The sequence below is a fragment of the Bos taurus genome, chromosome 7, assembly GCF_002263795.3.
Source record: "Bos taurus isolate L1 Dominette 01449 registration number 42190680 breed Hereford chromosome 7, ARS-UCD2.0, whole genome shotgun sequence".
In the NCBI taxonomy this organism is placed as follows: Eukaryota; Metazoa; Chordata; class Mammalia; order Artiodactyla; family Bovidae; genus Bos; species Bos taurus.
In genome coordinates this window covers 50,880,315-50,897,557 of record NC_037334.1, presented here as the reverse complement: position 1 = coordinate 50,897,557, position 17,243 = coordinate 50,880,315, and the positions used below count along the sequence as shown (strand labels likewise).

The window sequence follows — 17,243 nt, the reverse complement described above, 5'->3', positions numbered from 1 at the left end:
AATGATGATTATCGAGCGTTTACTCTGCCAGGCACTTTATGGGAATATCTCATTTAATTCTTTCACCAACCCTTACAGACTGGTGCTGTTAAACACCTGTTCTACAGATGGACAAACCCAGGAAGAGGAAGTATCCTACCCAAGGTCACTCAGGAAGGACCAGCATGGCAAACTTAGGGTCTATGACTTGAAGCCTACTCTCTGCACTGCAGGATTGAGTGACCCCCCTCAGAAAACCCATGCGCTGGTCCTACAGATACCAGCTCCAACCTTTGAGACCTTAGGGGAAGTGTGCCCTGTGGTTCTCAGGATGTCAGTGAAATTGGGTGCCAGGATGGAGTAGGGAAGAGTAGGGCTCAATAACACAGGTCTCACAGCGTGGACCCCCAGGGCTTGCTGAGATCTGGGTATAGCTTTCCCGGCCTCTCAGCACCGAATGGTTGTGACTTCCATGTAGGGTGCTGGAATTAGCAGGGGCACCCATCTTTCTTTTCCCCTTTGCTCCCCGTATGAAAGAAACCAGGCTTTCTGTAAGGCAGAGTAGGGACTTCCCTGGTGGTCCAGTGGCTAAGGCTCCACATTCTCATTGCAGGGACCCCGAGTTCCAGCCCTGGTCAGGGAACTAGATCCCACATGATGCAACTAAGAGTTTGAATGCCACAACTAAAGATCCTGCGTGCCACAACAAAGATCAAAGATCCTGCAGGCTGCAACTGAGACCCAGCGCAGCCAAATAAATAAATAAAAATGAATACATTAATAAATAAAGCAGGGTGGATGAGCAAAAATTCTGGTTTCCAGAACTTCCCTGCTGGTTCAGTGGTTAAGATTCCACTTTAGAGGGCATGGGTTCAATCCCTGGTAAGGGAACTACCACATGACACGTGGTGTGGCCAAAAAAAAAAAAATCTGGTGTCTAGGACAGAAGGGAGAGTATGAAACCTAAAACGAAGCCTGAGTCCAGGGCTGGTGGAGAGAAGACATAGGCTCAGGGCAGAAGGCTGGGGTGGGTACTCACTTTGACCTCAGCTCCTTGTGGGCAGTGTGACCCCTGGGCCTGGGCCAGAACTGCAGATGGGCAGCATAGCCAGACTGCAGGTGGAGAGCCATGTGGACTCCTCCTCAATCCCAGTCATGCTCACAGAACCAGGGACTCCTCTGAGATTTGAGGGAGCTAGCCCCTCCCCTACTACACAGGCACATACCTCTTTTTCAGCAGATGTCTGGGGGTCCCAGAAGCTCCACTTACTACTGCAGGACAAGAAAGGGCCACCCTAGAACTCAAAGGCCTGATTAGCACCCTTGAGCCACACTTACCTTCCAGCCTCAGTGTGCTTATCCAGAAAAGGGAGATACTGACCCAGTGCTTAGTTTGGGGTGCTGCCAGGACCTCCATGGCAATGAAATGAGTTAGGGCAGCCAGGGTTTGACCATCTGCTCCATTCTCAAGTTGCTCCTCTTCCTTATAGCACCTTCATTATATGGAAAGGGAAAGAAAGGCCCAGAAAAGCCAGAGGGCTACTGTAGATCTCATAGCAGATTGGAAAGCAGAATCCAGATTTGAGTCTTGCACAAGGGTGGGACTTTAGGAAACTCCATGGATCATAGTGAGTTAAGCTGCACCTTGGCACCTGGTCCAGGCTGGGCGTATGTGTGTTGCTGGCTGTGGGGGGGGGGCGGGGTGCGACGGACAGGGTGTCAGGGGAGCTGGCGCTGCCGCCTCCCTGGTATTTTTAGCCTTGAGAATGAGCTGAGCTCAGGGCTCTGAGCAACCACCAGCAGTGAGGGAAATGGGAAGGTCCCCGCCACCCCTCCCTACCATCACAGTGTGGAGCCAGGTTTAGGTAGTGGGGGCAGCCTAGGAAGGAGCAGAACCCAGGGGCTGGGAGCAATCAGGCCCTGAAACCCTGCACCCCAGCCCACCCCCATCCAGGTCATCCTTCCAATGCACCCTTCCTGTGGGGTGCATCACCACCCAGCCACGCTGGCAAGGACAGGCACCCCCATGTCATCACCTGCTACCCTTAGCTTCCCCTGCTAGGAGCTCCAGGCCAGCTCCTTCCTGTGCAGCCAGGTCAGAGCTACAAGGTTCCCATGACAACGGATGACAGCTGCTGAGGCTGCTGCCCACAGGGTCAGGGGTAAGGAGGTGTGGATGTCAGAGCAGAGCAAAGGAGGAAGCCCAGCACGGAGGTGGGAGAGGGGGCTGTATTGAAGCACCCCCAAATTATAGCTCCTTCGTGATGTCTAAACCCCTAGGAAAGGCCTAGAACTTTGGCTGATTGATGCTGGAAAGGACTCCTTTGCATCGATTGGGAAGGCTAGACAGGGGGACTGGTTATACCTTTGGTTGTGGGATCACAAAGCCAGCTACCAGGTTACAGCTTGGATGGAAGTCCTAGCCCTCTGCCTCTCAGCCCAGGACTCTGCTGCCTCAAGGCTAAGGTTTGGGGGATAGGAGTTGGGACCCAGTGTCCTCAGGATGTGAACAGGTCCTGAAGCTCTCCAATCTGGCCATTCTGGGTTCCCCATCCTATAATGAGTGGTCAAGGCCCCAGAACAGATAGGTCACTTCTGGCAAGAGCAGCCCCCTAGTTTCTAATTAAGAGCACGTTTCCTTTGGAAGGGGGCATGGTAGGTAGCATGATCATGTTCTCTTGCTGACTCCCCAGCCTAGCCCCGGGGGCCCAGAATGGGGTTGGGAATTTGCCTTACAAACCCTGGTTGACTGAATACCTCACTGCAGACTTAAGTTCCTTCAAAGACTATCCAGGTTCCAGAACCATCATTGGCTCCCACTGTGCCCGAGACAAAACACAGTTCACTCATCCTGGAGCTTGAGGTTGACACCACAGTCCTGTGGGCTCTGTGCAGTGTGGTCTCCTCACTGCTTGAATCTCTAAGTCTCCTAGGTAAGCAATACAGTCATTCAAGGCTCAGTTCTACTTACCCCTCCTCTAAGAAGCCTTCTTGCCTTTTCCCATCCACATAGATCTCTTGTTCACTGAGGGGTACAAGGCTTGAGAGATAACAAGGACATCACCCAAGATGTCTCATTCGATTCTCAGAGTATCTCTGGGAAGCAAAGCCAAGAAAGAGAAGCTTCTTGTAGAAGGGTATGCAGCCTGAGAGTGTCAGCTTCGCTGCAAGTCCCTTTTTCTCTTGGGGCCCCATCTTGGCAGTCACCAACCTGTGACCTTGCAGTTGGGATCCTCCAGCTGAGATTCAGGCCTTTCTCCAACTCTTTGTATATAGAGGGCCACCCCGTGTTCTCTGGTCTTTCCGGGTGGTGCAGTGGTAAAGAATCTGCCTGCCAATGCAGGAGACACAGGAGACTCAGGTTTGATCCCTGGGTCGGGAAGATCCTTTGGAGGAGGAAATGGCAACCCACTCCAGTATTCTTCCCTGGGAAATTCCCATGGACAGAGGAGCCTGGTGGGCTACAGTCCATAGGGTTTGCAAAGAGTTGGACATGACTAAATGACTGAGCAGGCACGCACGTACGCACGCACCCCATGTTCTCTACCTCCACTTCAGCTATTTATTCCACATTATTGAGTACCTAACATGTTCCAGGTAGACAAGCCCATCCCCTTTGGAGCTCACTTTCTAGCCAGCAAGTGAACAGAGGAGGGTTCACTCAGTCTGATCTCAGCAGGGCTGTGATGGGGGCACCCAGGGCAGGGGGTGCAGAGAAGAGAGTTCTCCAGCTGGACCTACGGAGTCAAGGTGGATGCCAACCACAGCTCAGCATCCCTTAGGTTCTGCCTGCTTAGGAAACTGTACTCCCGTATCTAACCTCAGTCCCACTGGCAGCAACCCCTGAAAGAAAACTGGCCGAGAAAGGCCAAAACCCAGGTCCCTGCCCCGAGCACTGTATCAACCAGCAATCTCACTGTTTCTGCTGGAGATCCCCTCCCTCCATTGTCTCCACAGACCCACCAAGATGGTCAAAGGGGCTGGCTGGACCACAGGCCCAGCAGGCCTAGGACCAACAGATCCATTACACCCCTCTTTGAGCCCCCCCACCCCTCAGCTCTGCTTTGGGGATCAGTGGGGTCTAGCGGGTGGTAGGTAGACAGGCAAGGGTCAGAGCCCCGCCTCCCCCAGCTGCTGAGCCAAGCTGGGAACAGAGGAGGGAAAGAGGCCCCAGGATTGCTGCTTGGTCCTCAGGATCCCCAAAGGCCACAAGGAAGGGAAGAGAAAATGAGAAAGAACTCAGTCTTGGCTTCTCAAATCCTCCCACTCGTCAGAGCCACGGGGGCTGCAGGAGGCAGGGCAGGCTCCCGACACAGGACCCAGCGCCCTCCTGGGGGTGGGGGTTGGAGCACTGGGCACCCTCGTGATGAGGCCGGCTGCAGGGCGATTAATCTTGTGAGGCCTGTGCGTCAGCCCCCCACTCCTCAGCCTCCCATGGTCAACCCCGCCCGCGCTGCCCCGGGAGTTAATCTCCGCTCGGGGGACTTCTCAGCCGCTGTCACGGCTGCATTAATTCTGAGGCAGAGGGAGGCAGGCAGGGGTGGCGGGGGGAGTGGATAGACTCCTTGGGAAGGTTTCGTGGTCAGCAGCTGGTGAGGAGGGGTCCCAAATAATGGGGCCTGTGTCCCCTTCAAGGCTCAGCCCTAGATGAGGGGAGGGGAGGGGCGTCCGTATTACCCCCCTCAGACCACCAGAGCCGGTGCACCCCCTAGCCTCTAGCCCTCAGCCGCCAGCTGAGCCCCAAATGCAGTTTGCAGTTTTGACGGCAGATGTCTCTCCTATTATGATTTATCAAAATGCTTAAGGTAAATAATGCACACAGATTCATAGGGGAGGAGGGGGCGGTGGAAAGTGGGAGGGACTGAAGGGGTTAGGGGGATTTGGAGCCAAGGGCTCAGAGCATCCTTGCCCCTGTCCCCAACCCTCCCCACTCAGGCCCAAGGCTTGAACCCAGCCTGGCCTGGGGCAAGAGGGCTGAGGTGACATCAACTCTACCCAGTAGCCTGCCAGAACCCAGCCCCCAGGGTCAGGGAGCCAGTGGACCTGTCCCGCCAGGCCTGGGAGGTGGCCACCTGGAGGAAGTGGTTGAGCCAGCCTCGGCCTCACACCTCAGCTTCGTTTCCATGGCTTCACTGCGTCCTGGCTCCCCAGGGCTCCGTCGCCTTATCAACAGCGGCAGCGGGCACTGCCCTTGCCCTCACCCTCGCAGTCACTCCCCCCGGACCCTAGCAGCTGCCTGTGGATCCCACTGCAGCCGAGCCAACTCAGTCACAGGCGGTGCCCCTTCCTGGGCAGCCTCAGAGCTGGGTGAGCGGCTGGGCGGGTGATGGGGACAGGTCAGGGAGGGGCGGGGGTGTGTGGAAGGGCAGAGGCTTCTGTAGATTCAGGCTGCAGCCACTTCGGGCCCCCCTATACCTGATCCTGTCATTCCAGGGGAGGGGTCTGTGATCCTGGGTTCCCTTCTCATCCCCTACCCTCACTCCACACTGTGCTCTTTGTTTCCAAACCTTCCTGGGCCTAAGAAGGTTTGGTTAGAGAACTTTATTGGGCTTTCTGATGTGAAAAGCAATACATATTTACTGGAAAAAAAAAAAAGTAAAAAAGAAAATAGTCAAAAAGTGCAGAAAAGTTTAAGTAAGTAATGCCTGACCCTAATCCTGCATCTGGGCAGGATCACAGGCAGCATGTGGGGTGGGGGTGGGGGGTTCTTCCAGCCAAAGCCTGAGACATCACCAGGTATTTACAGGCCAGCTTCTGAAAGCAGAGGAACTTGGCTTTGTGACATTGTGTATGTCTCTCTACTTCTACCTCTCTGAAGCTCAACTTTCTGATCTAGAAAATGGGATAACTGGTCACTGCTGTCCTCACAGGGTTGTGAGGATTGAGTGAGCTGGTAAATGCAATGGACTAGCCCAATGCCTGGCACACAGGCAACAAGCTCTGCCTCTTGTGAGGCGGCGATGTCATCAGCACCTCTGACCGAGGGCAGAGATGCAGAATATGCAGTTTCCAGCGGGCTGGGAAAAGGGGGCTCTTTCTGGTACATTTCCCCTCACCTGTGACTGGTACTTCAACTAGAGCTGGAAACACACAAGAGGGAAAACATGCCCAGAAAGAGGAGATAATGCGTGTATTCAGTCTACGGAAGGGTTCTGGTGCCAGGGATGCCTCACTGAGCTGCAGACCACAGCCCTGAAGCCAGGCCATGCCACCCAGAGTGGTCAGCAGTGATGGGGTTGGCACTGGAACACTAGACATGGCCTGCAGGGGTTAAGAAAGCTCCTGAGGAGGTAGCACCTGAAAGAGGAGGAAGGCATCAGTCAGGGAGAAGGTTGCCAGAAACAGACTACATCTGGACGGAGACCGGCCGCTGGCCGCCAGAGCCCCCAGCCCAGGCCGGGGCCCTGGAGGGCCTGGCGCCCCTCCCCTGGGCCCACCCCAGCTTCACGCCCTGCTGCCTGGAATCTGAGGCAGCCCTTGTTCTCTGGCAGGAGGGGAATTTAATGCCGCTGAGGGATGGCAGGTCGACAGGCGAAGAGAGATGAAAGTGTCCGCTCTGGCAGCTGGGTCGGTGCCCTCGGGGGACCCTCCCATACCCCCTCTGTCTTCCCCAGCCGTTCTCCACTCGGTGTGGCAGGAAGAGCCCTCAAGGGGCCCTCGGGGGAGATGTAGACCTTGGGGGACAGGATTCCCTGCAGGGCTGCGTGAGCTTGGGGGGCAGCTGGGCCTCTCTGTGTCGCTTAACTGCCTGCAGGGTGCCTAGGTTAAGGTCTGTATTAATAACATGCTGGTGACTGCCTGCTCCTCCCCCACCTTGGCTGTCGTCAGTACAGGGTGGCGGGTGGGTGGGTGGTGGGGGGCCAGGGCCAAGTGAACAGTGACCTCCATCCGTCCATCTCCGGCACCTGGGAGGGAGTGGGAGCTGGGGCTGCAATCATGTCAGGCCGAAGTGGCCTTGAATGCAGCAAAGCCATGGGGCCACCACCACCGCCTCTGTGACAGCAGAGCTGGGCTGGCTCTGGGAGTAGAGGCTGGGGCCCCACAGCAGAATCTGCCTCCAGGCCCAGTAAGCCCCATGTCCCTGTTGGAGGTGCTATGGGTTTTGGAACCATGAGGTGACCTTGTTGCTCTGCAAAGCACCCCACCGAGTGCCTCACCCTATGGTCTCTGGTTATGTTGCCCTTTTTTCCCTGGGAACAGAGAGGCAAGGGCATTCAGCCAAGGTCATCTACAAGGGCGCACACACACACACACACATACACACCCAGAACGTGGCTTTGACACATAGTGACCAAGAAGAGGGGAGAACTAATGTGTCTAGACTCAGACTCCCAGGCCCTGCCTTCTTTCCCATCCATGGCAGCGAGTGATCCTCCCAGAGGCCTGGCGCAGGCATCTGACAGCCAGGAGTCCAAGTTCTAATCAGGTCCCTTTACCATCTTGCTCTGTGACTTGGGTGTGTCCGCAACTCTCTCTGGACTTCAGTTGCTCATCTGTAAAATAGATAATCTCTATCCTGATGATTTTCTGGAGCCAAAGAAACAAATTTATTGAACAAATTGAAACCATCCCAGATTGAAGACAGCCTCCAACTAGCCTTGGGCCAAGGAGAAGTACCCACACAGAGAGCCTAGTTCTTGGCCCACAGTCATCCAGTATATTACAGGGGCTGTCCTGCTTCCTTCTTCCTGCACAAGGACAGTAGGCTCACAGCAGGGGGTCAGAGGCCCAATCTGGCATGCTGAGTCAGGTTCAGGGCACGATACAGGGGCCCCCGTTTGAGAGGGGGATAAGGGCAGCAAGGGACTAGGTCAGGCCAAACCCCACTGCTGTGGGGGGGAGGGGGCGCCTGGCAGGCTCTGGGTAGGCTGGGGTGGGGAGAGGCCTTTGGCGGCCACAGAGAACAAAGAGGCTGGGGTTGCCAGGATATTCTGCAGAGCTGAAGCCGGCGGTGGTGGGGCTGGGAGAGGGGCTGTGGTGGCCGTGGGAACCGTGCCTGCTGCCCCCACGCCAGCTCCCCCACCCAGACTGGGCCTCAGGGCCAGGCTGGGGTAAGAGGGGCTGCCAGGGCCCTCACTCTGTCCCCAGAGTGGCACGGCTGTCAGGGCAGAGACCCAGGAAATGCTGTAGACAAAGACACATGGCGCATAACTTGAGCATCACCGAGGGGAGCACAGGTGCACACCGACACACAATGCCATGAGCACACACCCAGGCAGTGTCACAAGGTCACAGCACGATCACAGGCCGGCAGCACACACTCACACAGAATTCTGGTACCAGTCTCAGGGCTGCACCCATGATGGCCACACAGACACAACATCGCAAACCGCAGAGAACCACCCAGGATATTGTCTCAGGGTCACGCGTACCATACAGTATGTGTTGCACATCCAGTGTCACACGTTCAGCTATACAACCTGGTATCACACTGGGTCTGTTACAGGATTGAACAATGTCACAGGATCATACATGCAGTGTCACAGGACATCCCAAAGTGTGGGGCCACGGACATCACATTCTAATCCATGGCCACACGAGGTCTCACATCAGTCTACCACACGCTGCACAGACCCATTTTCATAATGTCTCAGTGTCACGTATAGCCACAATGCTGTGCAAGACCTCATGTGGTTGTCAGGGCCTTGAAGCATCTCTTTCTCTCTCTCTCTCTCTCTCTCACACACACACATACACACGCAGAGCTACATGGAGGCTGGTTTTATCTCCAGCCCCAGGTGCGCTCACTTCCAGCCTCTCCAACCACCCCCTACCATCCAAGCGGGGGTACAGGGTACTTGAGGTAAAGCTCCCAGGTTACCAGGAGGTCAGGCTCCCAACTGTAGCATAAGGGAGCTGAGGGCACCCCCAGGGAGGGGAATTGGACATTCAGCTCCACAGGGGAGCCCGCCTCTAAGAACTTCTCTGTCAGATGGGAGAGCAGCAGGGGTGAGCCCACAACAGAGAGACAGAAGTGAGAGATACAGGGAGAGAGACACAAGAGACACTTGGAGACTGAGGTGCATGGGGAGGTGACGAAACACAGGAAAGGGAGTCAGAAGCAGGCAAGGACCACCAAGACACAGAGCCAGATAGAAACAGGCAGACAGGGAATCCCCTGGTGGACTGGGGGTCCCTCAGTGCTTCCACCACTGGGGCTGGGGTTCAGTCCCTGGTTGGGGAGCTATAACCTCCACAAGCTGCACAGTGCGACCAAAGATAATATTAAAAAGAGAAAGAGGCAGACATGCGGGAGCAGGGTCCAGGGCTGGGGCAGCAGCTAGGCCACTCTGTGGAGAGATGAGAGGTAGGGTGGCTGGGCTTTAGGGAGGATGCACCCCCTGAGGTGGGGGACATCTTGGTTAGATTTAGGTGCGTAATAGTTTTAAAATAACAGCACCAGCTACTATTGACAGAGTGCTTACAAGGAGCCAGGCCCTTCCCTAGAGTGATATCATTTCATTCTCAGGCAACTTGGTGGGGGAGAGACTATGATTATCCCCATTTCCCAGATGAGGTAACTGAGGTCTCATCATGTGTTCAGCCTCACAAGTCATCCCCACCCCTGCCTAGGCCTGCCCTCTCCACAAAGCACAGCTCAAGAGGACGAAGTTGGCAGAGGTGCGGGGCCTCAGACTCCAGGCTTCTCTGTGATGGAGAGTGAGCCCAGGAGCTGGGCTGTGGGCTGGCACGCGAAAAGGGGACAGGCTGGCTGAGTCACGGCATACCCCCCTTGGGGCTGGCACCAGAGCCATCCACCCCACACCTGTAGGCATGCCAACGAGGGCTGGCCGAGGCCATCTGCGGCCCATGCACTGCCAGCAGCCAGGCGGGGGCAGGCTGGGGCCTCCTGCCTGGGTGCCCCCTGCTGGCCAGGCTTCTCATCCCCACTCCCCTGAGGAGGACCCTCCCTGTCCCCAGAAGCTTCTGTAGGTGCTGCCGTTTGCCTTGTGCAGGGGGTGAGGGTGCCCTGGGCTGTAACACCTCCCCCTGCTCCCCGCTGGACGCCCCCCTTCGGCAGAGCCGCCTGGAGAGATCACAGGCAGCCACATGAAAGGGAATTTTTCCCAGGCAGAGATGAAGTTGAAAGCTGCCTCCCACTACCCCGCCTGCCCCTGCTGTGCCAGGCCAGGCTGCCGAGCTCCGGGTGCTCGGAGGGAGCTTGTGACACCCGGGGAGGGGTCGGGGGTTCAGAGCCCCCACCCAACTTGGCTGCTTTCTCTCCTCCCAGGAACAATAGCAGAGACATTCCCCCCACCTGACCGCCCACTTAGCTTCAGAAGTTGTCCCTTCCAACATCTGAAAAGCCCTCACCCACCTGAAGCCAGGCTCCAATGTTGTCAGGAAGTTCTTCCTTGAGTCTAGCTCCATGTCAGCCAGACTCAAAGCTGCTGGGTGGGAAGAGGCCCTCCTGGTCGAGTGGATGATGGCTGCGTCCTGCACACATCCAGCTTCTGTGACGTTCAGGGCTGGGGTGTGCAGCTGCCACCCCTTCCTGTTCAGGCTGCCCTGGCCTAGACCATGTGGCTGTGGTGACTGCCCCAGACACCTGGCCTCAGAGACCCCGGACAACCTTGTGCCAAGTCTTTCTAGGGGGAGCGGGGAGGGTGGGGTGGGGACAAGAGCCCAAAGCTAGGACACCTCCAGGCCCTACTCCAGCAGCTCTGAAGGGGGGTGTGTAGGGGTAGTGGAGGGGGGGTTGTCCGTGTGCGTGTGTGCGTGCTGGGCACAGCCAGGTCCCTGTGAACCTGGGCTGAAACTGCTCCCTGTAGCTTCACTTTTTTAGATCCCTGCAAGGATGAAGAAGTGAGAACCTGAACAGGCAGCTGAAGCCCCACCCCCAGCCAGAACTGCTGGCTACCCTACACTGATCGGACCTGGTGACTTGAGGTGAACAGGGAAGGTGGCCCCAGGTAAGTGATGGTCCCTGGCGATCCAGGTTTCAGTAGGGGGCGGGGGGCACAATCAGGCAGTGAGGTGCTCCAATAGCAGCCACTTCTAGATTTAAGAGCATTTCCATCCTGTCCACCAGGCTGGCTGCTCTGGCTTGCCCCATTTCTGGATCCAGTGAAGACCTCATTTCCCGAGAAATCCCACTCTCAGTGTCCCTAGGCCGTCCTTCCTCCTTCCCAAGGTCGTCCCAGACAACCCCTGCCCGGAAACAGTCCCAAGCAAGGCCCCAAACCCGGACAGCAAGAAGCCAGTGGTGTTTCGTGACACAAACATGCATTCATTTTATTCACAAAACAGCCTGGTTTCCTAAAACAATACAAACAGCATGTTCATCAGCAGGAAGCTGGCCATGGGCAAGGGGGCCCAGGCCACAGGGGGGCCCTGGGCACCCACCCCCACCGGCAGGGGGCCACGCAGAGAAGTCCTTTCTTCTGTTGCCATCAGTGAGGCCAGAAAAAAGGACTTATTTTCTCTAAGGTAAGTAGCCAGGATCAGAAATAGAGACATGGGCTCCCCAGATCTCAATGGATAAATGAACAGAACTTTCATTTTTGCAAAAACATCACTGTTAGGGTTGCGGGGGGGCTCCCATTCTGGGGCCCCTTGGTGCCCCGGGGGTAGGTGGGCTGCCCCCTCCCGCGCTGTGAGCACCTAGCGGCAGCTCCACACGCATGAATGGATACAGAGGGGCTTCGACACGGCGCCATCAACATTCTCTTTATAAACATGAGTGGATTCTCCAGGCAAACTATGCACTATTTCATGGTCGGAAAGAATCAAAGGAAGTTTAAATGAGGGTGGAGTTAAACTGTGCTAAATTACAGTAGTGCTTATTAGTAACTAGATTTCAAAAGGTTACAGAAAATTTACATTCTCTACACAAAAACTGCATCTCCTGCACAGACAACATCGACATCGACACAGGAAGGAAACTGATTGTCCATTCTTTGCCCAGGAAGTCTCGATACTTTATAGATTCGTCTTTACCTCTTTTTTGTTGTTGTTGTTCTTCCAAAAAAAGCAGTTAAATTTTTTTTCTTTTCTTTTTCTTTTTTATACTAGGGACGTGGAGATGTTAAAACGACAACAAAAAATATATATATAAAAACAGGAATGAAATCTGTGAGAGAATATTTTTGGTTCTAAAGACGGGTGCATCCGTTTGTCTTCGCCCGAATCCCTTGCCGGAGACCACACGAGCAGTGACATTGCACGGAGAGGGCAGCTTTGGGTTCCCGCCGCCGTCACTGAAACCACCGGAAGGCGGCTCCCGTCGGAAGCATCACCTTCTGGCGGGGGCGGGAGACAAAAACAAGGAGAGAGTTCAGTCAGGGTCCGGCTGGGCCTGGTGCAAAGACGTTCCCCCGTGGATGGCCTCCTGGCGGAGGGATGGGCATGGAGGAAAAGCAGCCACCCCGTGGAGTTCCTGCCATCCTGGCCAGGCCAGAGGAGCCTGGCCCGCTGGCCACTGGAGGGCCTGGAGCACCCTGAGGCCAGCTGAGCCACTGTGCCCAGGAACGCTCCTTCCGGCCAGGAAGACCCCTTTCCCTGGTCCAGAGGCCACAAGCACCAGGTGGCCACGGTGCCTCTAGGAGCTGTGTTCACGTTTCTGTTCAATGAGCGTGTACTCAGGTGCGCTGGACGCACACAAGGATGTGTGCCTTGAGCTATGCTACAGTGTGTAGTGTGTCTGGAGCTGTGGTGAGGTGGAAGGATGCTTGCTGTGTTTATTAAGACACTGCGTCTATAATAAGACTGTGTACAAGGCAGGATGTGTGTGTGTATCTGTCTGTCTCTACACAAGAGGAGAGTGGGTGCCTTTGTGTGCATCCAGGTATGTTCTCTGGGCAGGAAAGCAGACATATGAGATTTAGAGCTGGGTGAGGTGAAGGGGATAGCCACGCCGGGGTGCCATTATCATTTTGCAACCATTTTGGACATTTGCGTCAAGCCTATTTGCAGAGGAGCAAGGCAGGGCAGGGACAGCTGGCTGAAAAGATGCTTTTATATCCAGGCCTGGCATCACAGTGAAGCTGTCATGGCTGGGGACATGAGGACAGGCCCTGCCACAAGGATGGAGAGAAAGCATCACGGGAACCTTTCTGCCTTCTCAAAACTAATCCACAGTGGACAAACTTTGCCCACATCCCAGGCTCAAGCCACCTCCCAAGCCCATAGGAACCCTGGCCATTAACTATGCAGCCAGACTGAACTTGGGGCCTCCAGGCACCCCAAGTCTGTCACTTAGATGTCCAGAGCTAGGGTCTTCCAGGACTCAGGGCAGAGCAGTTGGCACTGGAGCTGCTCTATTCTTGGGAAAGGCTCTGAAGGGGCAAACGGAGGGCTTATCCCTCAAACCCAGAGGATCTACAGGACAGAACCCCTCAAATGGGGCAGGGGAAAGTCCCAGAATCTTGGGTCACAAACTGGAAACTTTAGGACATGTCTGAAAGTCAGAGACTTAGGACCTGTGTGGGAATCTCAATACCTGACCCAGAACTCTGGGTGGTGCGGGGCAGGGGGTAGGGGGTTGGGATTCAGAGTCCTGGGGTCTGGAGGGAATGTTAGGCCCCCATGTGGAATTACGTGCTTGCCTAGGTTGCAGACTACAACCTAAGGGCATCTTGGGATGTGGCTCTGACTCTCGGGGCAATGAACTGGTGTCTTGGAGCCTGGCCTAAAACTGCAGAGCCCAGGGACAGCTGGGCATCACCGACACAGGCCTAAGCAGGAAAGGTGGGGATGGGGACGGGGGTGGGTTTGGACTGCCAGACAGACACAAGAGCCCACACACCTCCCTCTAAGGCGCCGTTACCTCCAGAGCAGCGGAAGGCTTCTTTTTGAGTTCCTCACATTTTCTGAATTTGCAAATCTGATGGCCAGTCTTTCGGTTCCTACAACTGCTGCACTGCTCACAGTTGATGCGCCGCCGGCAGGGCGCACACATGCCGCAGCGTTTCCGCTTCTTCTTGCCTGAGCTGATGGCGGAGGCCAGCTCTCCCTGCATGGGGTACTCAGCCAGGCCGGCCATGTGCAGCGCGCTCTCAGCCAGGAACACGCCCGCGGGGGTCATGATGAAGAGGCCCGGGTTGATGGGAAAGGCGCCCAGGTAGGGGAAGTCGGACTGGCCGTTGAGGGCTTCGGCACCCGCCACAGCCTCCATGTCGGGCAGGCCGGCGCCCGCTTCGCTCATCAGCGGTAGGTGCTCCTGCACCACGCGCTTCAGCATCTCCGTGGACTGCGCAAACTGCTGCAGCGTCAGCTGTCCCTCGGCCCCCAGCTCCGTGGCGCGCTCCGCCTTGCTCAGCAGGCTGGCCACAGCACTGCTTTTGTGCTTTGAGGTAGAGTTGCTTTTGTCCACAGCCATGGCCGCCGCCAGGTCGTGCCCGTTGGCCAACAGGGAGGCGGCGGCTGCGGCCGCCTTTTCAGCTGACTCCCCGCCCATCATGCTGCCACCGCCACTGCCGCCGCTGCCCCCAAACGAAGAGTAGTGGGAGAGGGGGCGGGAGCGGCGCAGGCTCTTGTTGAGGGGTTCACTGATGATGCCGCTCTTGTTCCGCCGCTCGGGGGGTGGGGCGTCATCCGCCACCGAGGCTGGCGCAGCAGCGGCCACCGCCGCACTCTTGTCTGCCACTCCTGCCTTTGGGCCACTGCCACTGCTGCCATTGCTGCTGCTGCTGCTGCTGCCGCCGGTGTCCTGGGGGCCACTGCTGAGGCTCGACATGGTGGGCCCGAGGCCCTGACCCCGCTGCTGGGGGAGCCTGCCAACTGCGGGGGGTCCACAGACAAGCACCGGGGTCCTGCCGCCCAGGACAGAGAGACCTGGTGGGAGTTGCCCCTCAGCGCAGGTACATGGTCGGGTGTCCACGTGGAAGTGCTTTCACTCTGTCAGGATGAGAGGATACAGGGTCAGGGCAGTGGTAAACACCTTCCAGCCACCAAGTGCATCGCCACGGCAACCACCACAGCCTCACCAGGGCATTCATCAAGTGCCAGCCAAAGTTAGGAATTTCTCATTTGTACTATCTCAGTTAAGACTCATAAAAAACCTACAAATAGTGGCTAGGAATATCCTATCTGATAAGGTGAGGAAGACAAGGTTTGGGAGAAGAACTGACTGTCCCATAGATACATGGCCACTCAGCAGCGCAGTGGAGGCTCAGCCGGGTCCCCCTGCTAGGGTCTGGGAAGACTTCACCGAGGCAGGTGGTCCTTCCTGTAGGGGGAGTGGGGGTGGAGAGAGCAGGAGAGCTCCATTAACCTCAGAGGTGACCCTCTGCTTCCTAATCTTTCACTGACCCAATTATGTAAAAGAGGGGTGGACACAGAGCTTGGCAATACAGACCAAAGTATGGAAGCTGCTTCTGGATGCTCATTAGAGATTCCTAATTTTGTGTTAAGCCTTCAGTTGTGTTCGACTCTTTGCAACCCTGTGGACTGTAGCCCGCCAGGCTCCCCTGTCCACAGGATTCTTCAGACAAGAATACTAGATTGGGTTGCCATTTCCTTCTCCAAGTGATCTTCCCAACTCAGGTATTGAACCTAGGTCTCCTGCATTGCAGGCAGATACCATCTGAGCCACCAGGGAAGCCCAAGATGCCTAATACACATTAATTATCTCAAGGCTCTGTCAAGTCCTGCAGGTAAAGGTAAGTGACTTTGTTTCACAGAATTTGCCAAATAGAGCACAGAGCCCTTATTTGAAGGAGCACGTACCCTCCTGCTAGAGGGCAGGCAGCCCTGTGCCAGAGGACAAGCCTCCTCCTGTAAGAGTAGGGGGCCACCCTTGTGCACCCATCAGCACATACTCCCCACTCCCTCTCAACCCCAGGACCCACTCTTGTCTCTAGATAGGCCTCACTGCTGTGCCCCAGCCTGGCTCCCAGATGGGTCTGGAGAGAGCTCCCAGTGGGAGCAGAGAGCACAGAGTGGACTCTGGGCCAAAGGGACCCAGAGGTGTGACCCTCTCAGGAATGGAGTCTTTTCCCAAGAGGAGGTGTGACCCTCTCAGGAATGGAGTCTTTTCCCAAGAGGAGGTGTGACCCTCTCAGGAATGGAGTCTGTTCCCAAGAGGAGGTGTGACCCTCTCAGGAATGGAGTCTTTTCCTTGGCCATGTCCATGTGTGGGGGTGCCCCTTCCCAAGACAGAGCCTGTTCTGCTCAGGCCCCAAGACTAAGGCATGTGAGCAGCCAGGCTCCTTGGCCGGAGCTCTGGAAGAAACTGTTCCAGATGGAGCGGAGTGGTAGTTTCCTCATCAGCCCTGGCTCCCTAGCATCTGCCTGCCGTGGCCCAGCAACCCCCAAGAGAGGGGTGGGAGGACGGGGCCCCGCCACGAGCAGCTGGCGACTCAAGGGGGAGGCGCACATCTGGCCGGGCCTGTCCCGCCCTGGGCTTGGGGGTGGTGCACACTTCATCTCTGTCCCCAGGCAACCCCACCATCCCCGTCACAGAACTCAGCCTGTCCTGGGAGGTCATCCAGCCCAAGCCTGTGAACTGACAGAACGGGAAATCGAGGCCCTGGGCAGGCAGGGCCCCTGGCGCAGGACTGCTAAGGAGTGGCCACGAGGAGAAGCGAGTGCTGGCAAGGGAAAAGCTCCGTTCTCCAGGGTGAGGAGAAGGCAGGCATCAGCAGCCAGCCAGCCACTCTGCCTCCCCAGCAGGTACTGGCCCATCTAAGCTCCTTTGTAGTGAAGGCGGATGAGTGGTGAGGAAGAGCTGGGCAAGCTGGCAGATTCCACTAGGACAAACCCAGGATGGCCTGGCAAGGTGTCCAGACTGGGCCGGGGGGTGTCACTGGGGTCAGAGTCATAGTAAGAGGAAAGGAGGGTGAGTGCATATGCATCCCAGGATAGCTATGCTCTATTCTACCCACCAAGACTCCAGCCCAGGCTGGCTGTTGGGCCCTTGTCATCAGAGATCAGGGCCCCTCCAGGCATCAGGGACCCTGGCTAGGTGTGGGGGACCATGACCACTGAGACCAGGGCCAGTGACTATCATGCCAGGTCACCCAGCCCCTGCCCATCTGAGCTCAACTACCCTGCCCTGGACCACAGCCCCAGATGCAGGGTGAGGGAAAAGATAGGAGGAGGCAGGCGCCCACGGGCTAGAGAGGTGGGGAGGGGAACAGTCTGTGCCCCAGCCCCTCTGTGCGTCCCCCTGTCTCTGAGGCCTGCAGGCTGGTGGCAGAAATCGATAGCTGCATTAACGCTGCTTTTGCTCCACTCCCTCCCTCCTCCCAGCTCCACGATCTGGCTCTGCGTGTGGGGCGGGCAGGTCAATTAGAAGTCAGCTCCCTCTGACACAGACACAG

The 17,243-nt window shown here is 56.5% G+C and overlaps 1 protein-coding gene and 1 long non-coding RNA gene across 9 annotated transcripts in view; one reads left to right on the top strand and one right to left on the bottom strand.

Moving 5' to 3' along the window:
• Nucleotides 1-4,744: 4,744 nt before the first annotated feature.
• LOC132345751 (uncharacterized) lies at nucleotides 4,745-11,855 on the top strand. Its single transcript, XR_009495274.1, has 2 exons — nucleotides 4,745-5,286; nucleotides 10,752-11,855. It is a non-coding gene; the product is annotated as an uncharacterized lncRNA (long non-coding RNA).
• CXXC5 (CXXC finger protein 5) overlaps nucleotides 11,189-17,243 on the bottom strand; it is a 34,280-nt gene continuing 28,225 nt past the window's right edge. For 6 of the 8 annotated variants that reach the window (XM_024994433.2, XM_005209465.3, XM_024994434.2 and 3 more), the window contains 2 exons: nucleotides 13,748-14,817; nucleotides 11,189-12,221 (listed from right to left, as the gene is read on the bottom strand). In XM_024994433.2, coding sequence (XP_024850201.1) covers nucleotides 12,177-12,221; nucleotides 13,748-14,656 — 954 coding nt within the window. In that variant the 5' untranslated portion in view covers nucleotides 14,657-14,817 and the 3' untranslated portion in view covers nucleotides 11,189-12,176. Of the gene's footprint in view, nucleotides 12,222-13,726; nucleotides 14,818-17,243 lie in introns of all 8 variants that reach the window. The other 2 variants (XM_024994435.2, NM_001038176.2) reach the window with 2 other exon arrangements.